Source organism: Triticum urartu, chromosome 6A (genome assembly GCF_056163025.1).
Source record: "Triticum urartu cultivar PI428250 chromosome 6A, HENAU_Tu73, whole genome shotgun sequence".
Taxonomy (NCBI): domain Eukaryota; kingdom Viridiplantae; phylum Streptophyta; class Magnoliopsida; order Poales; family Poaceae; genus Triticum; species Triticum urartu.
In genome coordinates, this window is record NC_141878.1 from 14,471,661 (window position 1) to 14,487,136 (window position 15,476).

The 15,476-nt window shown below is 43.0% G+C and overlaps 1 protein-coding gene across 1 annotated transcript; it reads left to right on the forward strand.

Moving 5' to 3' along the window:
• Positions 1-13,595: 13,595 nt before the first annotated feature.
• On the forward strand, positions 13,596-15,239 carry LOC147963218 (acetylserotonin O-methyltransferase 1-like). The gene is made up of 2 exons (XM_087527978.1): positions 13,596-14,503; positions 14,694-15,239. Exons 1-2 carry the CDS (start codon positions 13,691-13,693, stop codon positions 14,994-14,996), a joined length of 1,116 nt encoding a protein of 371 aa, XP_087384104.1. The 5' UTR covers positions 13,596-13,690; the 3' UTR covers positions 14,997-15,239.
• The last annotated feature ends 237 nt before the right edge of the window (positions 15,240-15,476 follow it).

The following is a 15,476-nucleotide window of genomic DNA, read 5'->3' on the forward strand; positions in this document are numbered from 1 at the left end:
CACGGTTTGTCCCGAACAATGGGTACCATCCATACCGACAACATTCCTGGAGAAGTTTTGTTTAATTATTTGCAATTTGAATTCAGGACTGGAAATCCCTATTACCGTCCCTCTCGTGCAAAGACGAGTGAATAAACATTCATCATGAGAATAACCCGCTTGAGCCTCATGGGCAAAGACGAGTGCAATGAACAATTTGAATTACAAGACAAGACATAACCAAATTCTAGTCCATTCTATACTTACTAATAATTATAATATTCAACAATGATGATAGGTCACACAAGAAGGATTTGTGGTCTCGTTCCTTCGAATAAAGTAGTGGTACATGCAGCAACATACATGTGTGCAAAAACGCAAGAATAGTGTGCCAATTTTTGTTGCTTCTCTTTAATATACAGGTAGGAGGCAAAGGTCAGATCAATGAATAAATCAGTCAAGAAGACGCTATCAGAATATCGTTACCAACATAAATTTCTAAACATGGCTATCTGTTATTGAAGTACAAATATGGGCCACGAATGATCATGAGACCCGTTCCTCTTCCCTGCCATCACACTCACGACATGACAGCAGCTGATTGCTCTACTTTTTGTGCTTATCTGCCGATTAATCTGTTTAACCAAAACACTGGAGCGTACATGCTGCAAGCGGGCACACGTGAGCCATGTTGTTGAACTATGGTTGGTCATATGCATGGTTTTGTTTCGTTGCTACACCGTGCCCTTTAATAGGCAGCTAGCAAGTAAAAGCTAAGATCAAAACACAATGAGGTACTCCCTCTATATTGTAAATAAATTGATGTTTTACTCAAAATTTAAAGTCTGACGGCTGATATTATTGGTCAAAATTGATGATCCGAGCCCAATCACAAAATATGACGATGCCACACGACGCCATGTAAATAGGGACAGCGCAAAATTACTACGGGGACAGCCGCTCGCATTTTGCCAATGATCGGGAGGGTCTCAGTTCTGGCAATCCGTCATCCGGTGACTCCCTGCCCTTCATATTGGCTCCTCGATCTCCGTGGGCACGGGGTCGTCGATTCTCTTCTGGTTCGATCGGTGGGTGACCAATCATCCCTTTGCGGCCAAGTTTTCCGAATTGTTCTCCATATGTGTTGTTCCTCATAGCTCGGTCGAGGCCCTTATTCACTTAGGGAGCCTCGCTTTTCGCCGTGCCTTCAATCCGGTAGAGCAGGCAGCCCGGGAGGATCTGATGGACTGTGTCGTGCTACACACTTCCAACCTCGCGCCAGACCAGATTAGGTGGCATCTTTAGCCTACCGGCCGCTTTACTAATCGATCACTATGACATGCCATTGCGGCGGAGCATCGGTCTACTTTATGGTTGGTCCCGCTTAAAATCATGATTTTCTTCTGGCAATGGATTGACGGTCAGGTTCCTACTAGGGTGGAGGTTCTCAAACGCAATGGTTCTCGGCATGGCATTTGCCCTCTGTGCGATGTGAAAGAAGGCTCTAATCCTATATTCTTCTCGTGTGTGACGACTCAATTCCTTTGGAGTTTTTTCTGGAAAGTCGTGGGGGCGGGTTGTGCCACACGAACTACCCGAAGTTATATGACGAGCTACAAGCTTGCCCCGTCAATTCCCGCTGCATTAGGTGGATTGGTATTGGGGGGCCTTTGCTTGGACTTATGGACAATTAGCAGCAAGCTTGTTATTGAACACTCCCCTCTAATATAAGATGGTTTTCTGATGCTCTCTACAAACTATGTGAATTTCTGCAGTTGTGGAAGCCGCTTAGGCGCAGACAAGAGTGGGCCGACATCGACACTCTGACTGTAGGTCTTAGCTCATTGGCGGTTCTCTTGGCACCCCCACTTCCGCCTTCGCCGCCGGATCCGGACTAGGCGCCTGATCTTCATTCGGGCCCGGGCCCCTTTTATTTTGCTTTTTAGGGCTTGGTGAGCTGTGCCCTCAGCAGAATCTTGCACTTTTCGCTCATGTCGTGTCATGCTCTTTCAGTGTATTTGGACCTTTGTTGGATCTTTTTTGTGACTTTGACGGTTGCTTTATTTATAAAGCGGGGCGTAAATCTTTTTTTGGGTAATAGGGACATAGGAAGTAACTTCTGGCGCATATAATACATATATAGTATCTTGGTAAAGTGAGAACTGAGAAATGCAAGAGAGCCTTATTTATTTAGAAGGAAGTGCATATTACTTCGGAACAGATGTATAAATAGACCACAAATAATCATAAGCCTTCTTTCTTCCTCTCCATCACGCTGGCAGCATGACAATTAACTCGTAAAAATTCGATGAATAAATGTCTAACTTAATTTAACCATATATTTTTATGGAACATATGTCATATTTAGTTTATTAGCAAAATTCACGGTTAAAGTTAGACACAAAATTTTAACAATTTCTTATATAATCCAAATGAGGGCTATTTATTTATAAGTTAACATCAAATACATAGTACTAGTACTGATTGCAGCCTCCTGAAAGGGGATGTTAATTGGCTTCCAAGGCCAATCAAGCTATAGATCGGATGGATTGATGGCGTAGTCGTCTTTTTTCATTGCTAGCCTTTCATAGACAGTTGGGAGGTAATGGTCAGTTCAAAGCATAAAACGATGATGCTTTCGAAATATCACGGCAATTTCGGTGCTAGCTCCTGCTGAGAGTACTTGACTGGTACAGCCAAAAGAGGACAATTACATGGAGTTTTCCGTACATTTCTAGACCGTACACTGAAGATGGTGTAACGATCAACGGAAAAATGAAATGTCATGTCATGTAATAATTAGTTACTGTTAACTAGTCACGTTCAAGAGCAGACGGCCTTTGATTATTGATTTGTTCTTAGCACGAACAGCCGCTAGTTGGATAGCTACTACAGATATGGCTTACTTCATACTAGTTGTGGAGATGGTTGACTATTTGAGCAATTTTCCAATTAGGCTTAATCCAGAAAAGAGTAGATCATAAAAGGAGTGAGTGAGAGAGAATTTATAATGGGAGTGACCTAATTTGTTTGACCAAAACACTCTTGAGTTCATGTTTGCTGCATGAGAGCACATGAATCTTGATCATAGGTTGGTTGCATAGTTTCTTTTGCGGAAAGGTGTGGCTACTCTCAGGTGTGCCCACTCCCCTTATTTGGTCCATTGTATATCTTAGAGTTTGTGCAACTTTCTGACCGTAAGCAGAGTATTTGCAACAACACTGCAGGCATCTCAGACCATTAGATTAATGTAATCGTTTATGTGTAGACCTGTGCAAGGTAGTTTCGACAGGTATGTCAGACAGGTCACTAGAGCCGCTGGTCCATGGAGTCGCATTAAATGTGGTGGCCCCCGGTCCAAAAAAGTTATCAGAAACAAAATCATGTCAAGTATTACCTCCGTTCCAAAATAATATGATGTTTAGTATTTTGGAACGGAGGTAGTATGTATTAAGACATTTTAGTTATGCGTGATAAACAAAGTATATGCACAATGACATAAACACTATCAAAAAGAACAATTTGTAAGGAGAGTGGGTGAGAGAGAATTATTTGAGAAGTAAAAAAAATATAAATTTATAGTTGCATCAGTTTAGATTGATGATCTAGTGGTATAGCGGTTATAATAATTGAGATGGATAGGTGTGGAAGAATATGGAGGCACATGTTTGTCCATAGGCAAAATTAAAAGGAAACAACAACTTGGTTTCCTATGAAAACTATGTAGAAAATGTTATATGGAGATTACTGGGTGTTTTATACGAAATTCAAACAACAAGTGGAACACTGAATTAAAAAAATGACATTTTATTTTATTTGGTAACATTGAATATGTAGCGCCACAGAAAAAGGGTGAATGTAATATGTCTCAAACATGTGGACGTGCATGTGTTGCTTATGTTTACGGGAAAATAAGCAACGTGCATTAGATGTATCATCATGAATGTACTTGTCGGTATAAGTAAAATTGTTGACATTAGTACCATGGAGTTCGTTGGGCATGTCACGATGAATTGTTTATTCACTAATGGATCAAATCCATGGTGATTGAGAATGGTCGCCAAGTGGCAAATATCGAATGATCCGAAGACTATATGCATGTATGCACATCACAAAGGACATGCATGATATCATGTATCGATCTCAAGGTGGCATGCATAGATATCATGTAGAGGGCACGAGTTGTCAGGTATCAATCTCTTTGTGCTATGTGTGTGAGATAACATACCATTAAATAGAAGGAACACGATGTCGTGGTAGCAAAAACAACGGTCAGAAGCACAAATCATGTCAGATATGTAATAGATCATTTTAGTGATGAAATGTGTATATAAGAGCACGGCAAGAACTGAAAATTGTATTTTAAATTCACAATACCAAAATAACACAATACTCAATAAATCTAGCCACATAAATGTGATGGTTACCTGGCTAGTTTGTTTAAAAGTCAACACCAAATACATAGTACAGATTGCTCGTCTTTTTTCTTCGCTATCATTTAGTATATACAGTTAGGAGGTAATGGTCAGTTCAAAGCATAAATCGATGATGCTTAGAAAATATCAGGGCAATGCTCAGCGCTAGCTCATGCTGGAGTATATGTCTAGACGTGGCCATCTGTTGCATGGAGTGTTGAAGATGGAGTAACGATCAACGAAAAAAATATATGAAATGTGCTTTCATGTAGTAATAATTGATTACTGTTAAAAGGTACTAACTCGGTACCAAAATATAAGACATTTGTGTAGGCTAGTTTAGTAGTAACGGTCAGGAGCAGATGGTCTTTCATTAACCAGCAGCCGCTAGCTTGCTAGCTACTATGTAGTACTTCCTCCGTCCTGGTTCTTGTTCTCCTCGTATTTGACTAGAAAAATACAAATTATATGTCACAAAAGTTATATATAATTAGATAGTTTCCAATTGTTTGATTTAATGGCATATTATTTATATTTTGCTACTAAAATTTACGAGCAAAGTTTAACACAGATTACAAGGAGAACTAATAAACTTGGATGGACAAAGTACTTCAACAGATTCAGAGATGGAGTACAAAGGATTATGAGACACGTTCCTCTCCCTCGCCATCTCAGTCTCCCAACATGACAATTGGTCGCTCGAGTTATGCTTATCAACAAGGGGCAAATGATGGTGGCCACCTTAATCACGTCATTCGAGTGAGCTCACTTAATTGTTTGACCATAATAAGGGCTCATTCGGTTTGGAGGAAATCTAACCGTAGGAATTTGGAGTAATATAGAAATTTGATAGGATGGCACTTGCCACCCTAAGGAATTGACTTGCCTCGTTCCTACGCGCAAAATGAGTTTTGAGTGGATGTGTAGTTTCCTCCAAAAGCATAGGAAATGAATAGTATTCCTACGAAATTCCTTTACGCATTTCCTACAAACCGAATGCATATATAAGAAATTTTCCTCTGGAATCCTTGTTCCCATATTTTTCCTATAAAAATCCTTGAAACCGAATGAGGCCTAATCAAGTACATGCGTGCTGCATGATTGCACAGATAGTATCTTCACAGGTTAGTCATACAAGTTTCTCTTATTGGTTCACCCTTTTAATGGGCAGGTAGCAAGTAGGATCAAATTAAAGCATAATGGCATATATTTCCAAAGTACGGACGACCACCCTCTCCTACCAACACACTGTTACCTAGCTAGGAACAGGATGATCCAGGCATCCAGCTGCTAGCAGTAGGTGAGATCCGAAGCTCGCCGCTATCCTCTTTAATGGGCGGGCAGGTGGGAGATAATGGTCAGATCAAAGCATAATTGACGATGTTTCCATGTGTATCAATCATGATTTCATTTAGCCGCCGGTCCGTGGGGTTCGCACAAGAAACAGTACAGGTTAGTCATCGACAATCACAGTCTGTCTGTCTGTTTCAATTCTATAAATGACTTTGACTGCGTCGGCACGCGAGGACTTTTCGCCGTACCTTTTGACGTGTACTCCCTTCGTCTGAAAAAGCTTTTTCGAACGAAGGGAGTACGAAGTATGAACGTATGATGTACCTACCGCGCCATCATCTATATATTTTGAAAAAGAGGAAGTACGCATAAACTCGCGATGTAGACTCGGAGGGCTCGGCCAGAAATCGTACCGGTATGTATCTCCCTAGGCCTAGTCTAGTGGGGAAGCGAAGGCGGGGGATACCGCAGTGTGGTTGCGCGTCGTTACGATCGCTTAATTTCGTTTGACTGTAGTGGATCAAATAATATCGCCCATTAAGACACGATACAGACTGGTATTTTGGGCATAATTAAGTAGTAGTATCCTACCCCTCCTTAATCGATGGATATTTTCTTGTAAAGCAATGCAAGACCGTCGGTCGCTTAGCTTAAGAGATGTATTGTGTCAAGCCCATGTGCTGGGTCCCGTGGGCGGCACACTCGCTGCATTTATATCCACACAGAAAGTTTGTGTTGACACCGCCATGCACGAGCATGTGACCATGTCCACCTTGCACCACAATCATCTAGAATATGACTAGTCAGCAAATGGAACAGACGTACAACCTGGGTGCAATCCCTTGTCGGTGCGCTCCACAGTACGCAGATGTACGTACACTTTCCTTTTTTTTAGATGTACGTATACTTTCCTGTGTGTTGTCACTAAAAAAACACTTAATCCAGATGCGAGTATGGGTTCGGTAGAACCGGTAACCTGAAATACCCAACCAAAATAGTTTGAATATTTTTTTTCCTGCATCAAATAACTATGGTGCGTATCCCAGCATATATAATCACAGCTGTTCGTACATGGATCTAATCTGTAACTCATTTCTCATAGCTCTAGCATTTTCGATACCAAGGGGTCCGGTATATCGGCCAAAACCTTGCTTATGACCACCTTGACGCCACATATATATGTATGTCAGCCACGATATTCATGTGGTAATACGTACATACATAAAAGTGCAGCCATGTCATATGGTAATACAGTATGCCCTAAGTGCATCATAATATTCATCATTCAACTCAAGTAAATATTTTCATATAATTCAACCGATCAACAATAAGTAGTGTAAATTTTCTGATGCTCTCTATGGACTAAGAGCACTTAATGCATTTTTTTGTTTCCTCAGATTTTTCTTAATCTTGTAATTTTTTGTACCTTCTCCGTAGATACATTTAGATGATTTCTGATAATGAGTTAGTCACATATAATAGCCGTTGGTATGTTAGTAGGCTCTATGCCAGGCCAAGGACTACACACGTACATAAAAGCAAGCTTTCATATTAAGTGAAGTTAATCACAACATACCCCGCAAAAAAAATCACTAGTAACTTGACTCTTAAACTGCATAACATTTCACCTATATTTTCATTCAAACTAGAAACGTATCTAGTACAGGGAGAGCCGCTTCCGCGTCTAGATGTAGACACGCCACAGACCGGTGGCTACTTTCTGGACAGGGATATCAAACCTGACAGCCCAAACGATAAGATGATCGACAATGTTCCACACAGTTACATATGACATATTGATCAACTGCACATACGTGTGGTTCTCTTCGTTACGATCACGCCCAGTGCCATGACAAACAGCTAGGTCACAGTTTAGTCATGCTTATCAAAAAACAATGCAATGTCATGATGAATTGATGTATGTATACAGTCGCAGGCTGTTTCAACAAAATATGACAGCTTTGATGGTGCATATATACGTCCTCGGCATGCGAGGAATTTTCTCGGTAGCATCTGGTTTGACGTGTATGAACACATGATGCCCACCGTGTCACCATCCTTGTATTTTAGAGCAATGCTACATCTACGTAATAATAGCTACGGGATTAACGTAATCAGCATCATAGGAATTTGTGATTGGAGCTTGGGGGAGGAAGGGGCCCATCCCCTGAAAATCAGGGGGGGGGGGGGGGGAGAGAGTTTGTTTGGTAGTTTACGTAAAACTTTACGTTAGTGTACGTAGATGTAGGATTTTCGTGTATTTTAAGACAGAGGGAGTTAGCTCCAACTGTATGTACATATTATTCCTTGTCGTGCATCCCCCCTTGCCACACACCCTGGCCTGGTCCCGTGGGCGTTAGACTCATTTATATTCAGAGAAAAGTTGTGTTGACACCACCACGGACGAACATGTGACCATGTCCGATCCACCTTGTACGACAATCGTCTAAAATATGACCGTATCCAGAGCGCATTCTCAGCGGACGAGCACCTCGTAGGACGTTGGTCTCACCCGCTCATATAAGGATCATGATACCCGCGCCGTTGTCCACGCTGGCTTTACAAACAGTCCGGGCTCCGTTATACATCAAACCGGTGGTATACAATATTGTATTGAGTCAGAACAGAACGCGTCAGATTTAATGCAAGGTATAGGGTTTGGGTGAAGCCAAGGAACACGAACAGTGCTCAACTAGTCACAATGAATGATCAGCTAATCCACAAGTCCAGGCTTCGTGCCAGTGAAAGATTCTAAAGTCAGTCGCGGGATTTCTTTAGTTACGGTGATGCAGGAATCCGATGGAGAATATGTGCCGGATACAGGTGGCGACGATGGTTAAGTGATGAGTAATTACAACTAACCATATTCTGTTTAAAAAAAAACCTAACTATAATCTCACTTTAAAAAAATAACTAATATATTCTAGCTAGGTACTAATGTGTGCATCGTACACCCTACGTGTGGCTCCTGTACTGGATGCCGGGTTAAACTTTGAATCTGGCTGCTTACGTTGATTTTTCCAAAATTTACCTCCACTTTTAAGTAGGGGCCATGCTAAATGGAAAATAATTAATTAGCATGATTTGATCACTGCTGTTTACTTAAGAAAATACTAATGTTTTGGTTATGTCAAACATGTTTTTAAGGGGACTGCTGAATTCCAACCAGGTCGTGATGGAAGATTCCTGTGCATGGCCCATGTAGCTGCTCAACACCTACCAGCAGGATAGTGGCTTCCAAAGCGAGAATACAAGGAGTAATAAAGGCGTGGTGGGAATCCAAAGGAAACAAACGAGGCTGATACCGAGACCCGAGAGAGTCGTCCTCCAAAACGACTTATTTGGACCGTATCCTGCTTGTGCAACAATCGTCTAAAATTTATGACTGTGTCCACTTTGTACGCGTCTGAAATATGACTAGTTACCATCAGCAAATGACCGTGTCCCCCTTGTTGGTGAACTTCTCATTAAGCAGATGTACATATTTTCCTATGTGTTGTGACCTAGTTTTTTTTTTCAAACCAGATGCCAGTAGGGGTCAGGGTAGAACCGGCAACCTGAAATACCAAACCGAAATATTTCAAATATATGTTTTCCTACATCAAATAACTGTGTGTCCCAACATATATAATCACACCTGTTTATACGTGGATCTTTTTTTGTTCAGAAAAAGGGGAGTACCCCGGATTCATATGTGGATCTAATCTGTAACTCATTTCTCATAGCTCTAGCATTTTCGATACCGAGGGTTCGGTGTACCGGTCAAAACCTTGCTTATGACTACCTTGGCGCCACATATATGTATATCAGCCATAATATTCATGTGGTAATACGTACATGCATACATAAAAGTACAACCATACCATATGGTAATACAGGTAAATTCATCATTCAACTAAAATAAATATTTTCATATGATACAGAGCAATCAAGATAAGTGGTGTGAAGTTTCTACTGCTCTATGAACTAAGAGCATTTAATGTAACTTTCTCGTTTTCCTCGGATTTTCTTGATCTTGCAATTCCTGTGCCTTCTCCATACATAGATTTATACGATTTCTAATAATTAGTTCATCACAAATAAGAGGCATTGGTATGGTAGGTAGGTTCTATGCAAGGCCAAGGACTACACAGGCGCAAAAAATCAAGCTTTCAATTGCAGTGAAGTTAATCACTAGCAATTTGATCTTAACCTTTACTTGCTCCTCGGCACCACTCGCTCCTCCGGGATTTTTTCTTGTATCGATCACCAGGAGGAGAGGATCCCCACCTATATTTTCATTCAAATGATAAATGTAGCTAGTGCAGGGAGAGGCATATCCGCATCTAGATATAGACATGCCAAAGTCCGACGGCTACTTTTTGGACTGGATCTTTAAACCTAACAGCTCAAATGACATGATCATTGACGATGTTCCACACAATTACATATTTATCAACCGCACATATGTGTAGTTCCTTTCCTTACCGTCACGCCCACCGCCATGACAAATAGCTAGGTCACAGTTTAGTTATGCTTAATGCCGTGTCGTGATGAATTGATGTATGTACACAGTTCACAATCTTTTTGAACTCTAAACGACAAGCGTGACGGAACATATATACAACTTTGGCATGTGAAAAAATTTCTCCGTGCATTTGGTTTAACGTGTATGAACACTTGATGCCCACCGTGATCATCGTCCTTATATTTTAAGACGGATGGAATTATGCTCCAACTGGTCGAGGGCTCAATCAGAAATTGCACTTGTGTATATCTTCTCGATCGACTGACAAAATTAGGGTGGCTAGCACTATGGCCCGTTGTTAAGTACAATCTCACACCGTCCATAATTGATGGATAGGATCAGCCACTTGCCTAATGGTGAAGGATATTTGGTAACGCAATGAACAACCATTGGCCACGGAATAAATCTAGTGTCAAACCCATGCGTTCCGACTCAGCTGGGTAGCTCGTTGACGAATTCTTCATGGGTGTCACATTCACTGCATTTATCTTCACAGAGAAAACTTGTGTTGACAGCGCCATGCATGGACGAACATGTGACCATGTCTACCTTCTACAATCATCCAAAACATGACCAGTCACCATCAGCAAATGTAACAGGAGAAATAATCTGGGCACAGTAAATCCCTGTTGGTGAACTCCACGTTAAATAGATGTACTGATATATTTCAATCAAAATTTGAATTTTATTTATGTTTCTACCTAATAACATCCATATATAATATGGTAAAACATGACACATGAAAAAAGTACATCCATAATATTCATATGGTAATACCACACTTTCCTGAAAAGGAGGATAACTCCTTGCTTCTGCATCTACGATAATGGATCATAATCTACCGGTCAAATGACATATGACCCTAGAACGGGTGCAAACCTCAAAGAAAACACTTTCAAGAAGGAGTCGCTGCTCAAACATGGGTGTTGTTGTGTCAAATCAAAAGGTTAACATGGGGCTATCACCTCCAAAGCAAAGTTTCGAGCCAAGACCTAGAAGGAAACGTCATATGACATCAACGATGCCTAATGTAGCCAAAAAGCATTGATCATGTGTTTTTACCCGGAGAAGATGCAAACTCAATACCAAATCCCCTAATGCCACGATGCACCCTCTCTGTTGACATGCTTACTGCTGCATCTTCTAGCCGGCTCCCAACATAAAAAATCTTAGCCCTGCTCGTGGTGAAGGAGAATTCGCGAGAAGCATGTTCAAGTTGTCACCTCGCCACTTCTGGTCGTTGGTGCACCACCATCATATTGTGTTTCCCATTGTACTCCCTCCGGTCCTTTTTACTCTGCATATTAGGTTTGTCCAGCTAGATCTGCAGGCCAGTGATGCCATCACGTCGTGCCATAGGGAGGCCGCTACTTGCCATAATGTAAGATCCATGTTCTGGTACCAGCTTACTCGGATCCACGAAGACCAGTCAGACCCACTCTAGCTCCAGTCGGATCCACTCAAGGTCTCCCTTTGCGCAACTCGACCGGCGGAAGCACAAAAACCTAAGTTGATGGATGCCCAAGATGCATCAGATGTCAGCCACCATAGTTGGCAGTGCCACAAATCCGTTGGAAATTACCACGGAAGAAGCCTTGTTGCCGCCGCAAAATTGCCCATAATATTCTTCATACAACTAGAAAATCCATAATTGTATAATGCATTCCCATCACACTGCGGTGTAATTTTCTCATGCTCTATTGATTAAGAGCATTTACGTAATTTATTTTTTCTTTCCTTGCATTTCTTTTTTTAGATTACCCTTGTATTTCATTTTTCTTTTACCAGAAAACGATTGAACAATCATTCTACGGTTAGTAAAATTAATTTTTTTGTACATGAGCGAAAAAAGAAGTGAATAGAACGATAAAGGTTCACTCATATTTTCTTGATCCTAAAATTGTTATGACGGCGTGGACAAATTTATATGATTTTCATTTTTTTGCGGGTGAAAAAAAATCATATAATCAGTGACAAATTTATATGATTTTCGTACATAAAATGCTTTGGTTGGGCTGGTGGGCTCTGTAAGCATAGACAAGGCGTACACACGCACATATAATCAAGCTTTTACTTGCAGTGAAGTTAATACGGGGTTCTCTCTCAAAAAAATTAATCCGGGGGAAAATGACGGTTAACCTGTGAAACATTTCACCACTCACACTGGGCTCGCTACACCAGCATATTTTAAAATTTTCACCGGGTGGTGGGTGGGTGGGGGCACGGCATACTGATCAACCCCACATATCGTCTGGTCTTCTTCTATGATAAATACGCCTTGATGAGCCGATGGACTAGTCGTTTACTTTCCATCTACGTTTTAATGGACATGTAGCAAGTAATGGTCATGTTAAAGCTTAATGAGACTATGCTTACCAAGAAGCATAGTGATGTTGGTTCTTAGCAGCCGCGCTAGGTTATGTATGTGTCTTAATTGATGACTATGATTACCATCAACGAAGCTGATAAGATGATCGTACCGGCCGTGCCAGTGGCACTGTGGCATAATAGTCAAAATATTCTCACGGCCTCAATGAGTTTTATCATCGATTGTTCTATGTCGTGTGCATGTGGATGAGCATCTATATTGTCATTCATTATGCGGCTACAGATCTTCTATATCATCAACGTTTCTTATTTTTAGATACAAGTATATATACCCTTTCCTTTTTAGATTAATGACTAATTTTCTTGCAAGGAAGTACTGGGAATCTCATATAAATTTTTTTATTGCCTTAAATGTACCGCATGGGCTATATGTAAGTCGTTGGGAAAAAAAACATGTACGTCGATTTCGCCTGAGAGGAAGACGAAGGTAGTGGCATAGCGCAAGTCCGGAGCCGACAACGAGCTGCGAGAGGCAGCGAGCTGCAATGACAAGAAAGGCTGAGCCAGGACCTCGTTAGAGATGGGAACAACGTTGTGAGTGGTAGCGAGTTGCGGCATCCGAGGCGAAGACGAAAAAACTGGTTGACGGATGCGGGCCAGGGGGTGCAAGGATGTCGACGTTTGCTGCAAATCGGTGTGGCGTAGGGGGAGGGGGGGGGGGGGGGGTCGTGCCGGCGGCAAGCAGCGGCGGTAGGGGCGTTTGAGGGGCGGCTAGGCGACGCGCAACAATGCATGCCGGCCGCGGGTGGTGGAGACAGGCGGATGGTGCTGGGCAAGTCGGCGGCACATAGAAGAAACAGGACAACAGATGAAGAAGAACCATGGTGCTATCGTTGGATGCTGATCGGACCCTCCAGAGAAATCGACTTACACAAAAATAAATTCAAGCTATTTACCCATGGCCAGGCCTTATAGATACTTATTTATTTTTAATCACTGAATAGGAGAGTGGTTTTTCCACGCCCCAGAAGCTTGAGAACTAAGTAGTTAGTTGGTCGTGTATAAAGGCCGTTGGTAGACGTGCTCTAGCAGGGATTACCAGATTACACACATCCAAAGCTAGGTCGCATTTCATTTGCAGTGCACTCAGGTATCTAAGGTAGGCACCATGACGCTCAAGCTCCTAATGGAAGTGAGCCCGCAGGAGCTGCTGGAGTCTCTCGCCGAGCTCCAGAACCACCTGCTCGGCTACGTCAAGGCCACGTCGCTCAAGTGCGCCGTGGACCTCGGCATCCCGGCCGCCATCCATAAGCGCGGCGGCACCGCCACCCTGGCCGACATCGCCGCCGACGCCAAGGTGCACCCGGCCAAGGTCGCCGACCTCCGACGCATGATGGCGCTGCTCAGCGCCTCGGGCATCTTCACCACCACCGCCGCCGCCGCTGCCGGGGACGACGACGGTGACACGGCCGCCGTGCAGTACGGGCTGACCACGACGGGCCGCTTCCTCGTCGGCTGGCGCAACCTGTCCCCCGTGGCGCCCTTCTTCGTGAACCCTCTAATCGTCTCCTCCTTCTTCGACCTGCCTGACTGGCTCAGGAGCGAGCCAGCGCCGGCCGGCGCTGGCTCCCTCTTCGAGCAGGCGCATGGCTGCTCCCGGCAGGAGATGGCGGGCAAGGACGCCGGGTTCGGCAGCGTCTTGAGGGACGCCATGACCGCCGACAGCGAGCTCTTCCTGGAGGTCATTATTGTTGACAAGGGCCGCATCTTCCGCGGCGTGAGCTCCCTCGTCGACGTCGCCGCTGGCAACGGCGCCGGCACGCGCGTAGTCGCCAAGGCGTTCCCGCGCATCAAGTGCACCGTGCTGGACCTTCCTCAGTCCGTCGGCCAGGCCGCCGCCGCCACCGGTGACGACAACCTGCGTTTCGTGGCAGGTGACATGTTCGAATCCATTCCGCCGGCGGATGCTGTCCTGCTCAAGGTAGGTATCCATGAATATCACGTATTGGTACCTCGTGGTCACGTCAATGATAAATTGCATAGGATGTCGTACCATTAATTGGCTGGTCCCAAACAATGGCACTCTCGGTCCACATAGTGCAATTAAGTGTTTCATTTTCTTTTCTCTTGTCAAAACATTTATTTTTCTTCTAAATTGTTCTCTGTTCTAGAATGTTTTGCATGACTGCGGCCACGACGACTGCGTCAAGATACTTCAACGTTGCAAGGAAGCCATCCCCACCAGGAGTGCGGGAGGGAAGGTGATAATCATAGATATGGTAAGAGGGTCTCTGCTCGGCGATAGGAAGATCGGCGAGATGGAAGCCATGCAGGACATGTTCGCGATGTGCACCAACGGGGTTGAACGGGATGAGAGCGAGTGGAAGAAGATCTTCTCCGATGCTGGATTCGGTGACGATTACAAGATCATGCCGGTGTTGGGCCCCTTGTCAGTAATTGAGATCTACCCATGAAAAGCTGGCAACTAGACTGTACTAATGGACACCATATGTTGCACGTATACCTCAACTACAATAGGTTTATTTGTATGTGCGGATGAACTCTTTGTGTTGTTAATAAGCAGGCTGCCTTGTTAGACATGCCTGTATTGTCATTTTTATACATTCTATTTAAATGAGCGTATCTTTTTCTAGAATTTGGTTATGTATTTCATCAACCTATATATATGTCATGTTGAGGTCGATGGTTGGATTTTATTTCTCCCAGCAAGTTAGAAGTTTTAGTTTTCATGATATTTTCAAATTTGATACTCTATTTTATTCAAGGGGAATACATGTGGTGGCAATGGCCACTCCTTTTTTTATGGTTGATTTTGATGGCTTATAGTCATGCCCAAGACATCTTTTTTTTTTGCCGGAGAAACATTTGATCTATTCATAATCAATCATGATAGCACAAAGGACTCCAGAGATATAAAAAAACAACCAAGTCCG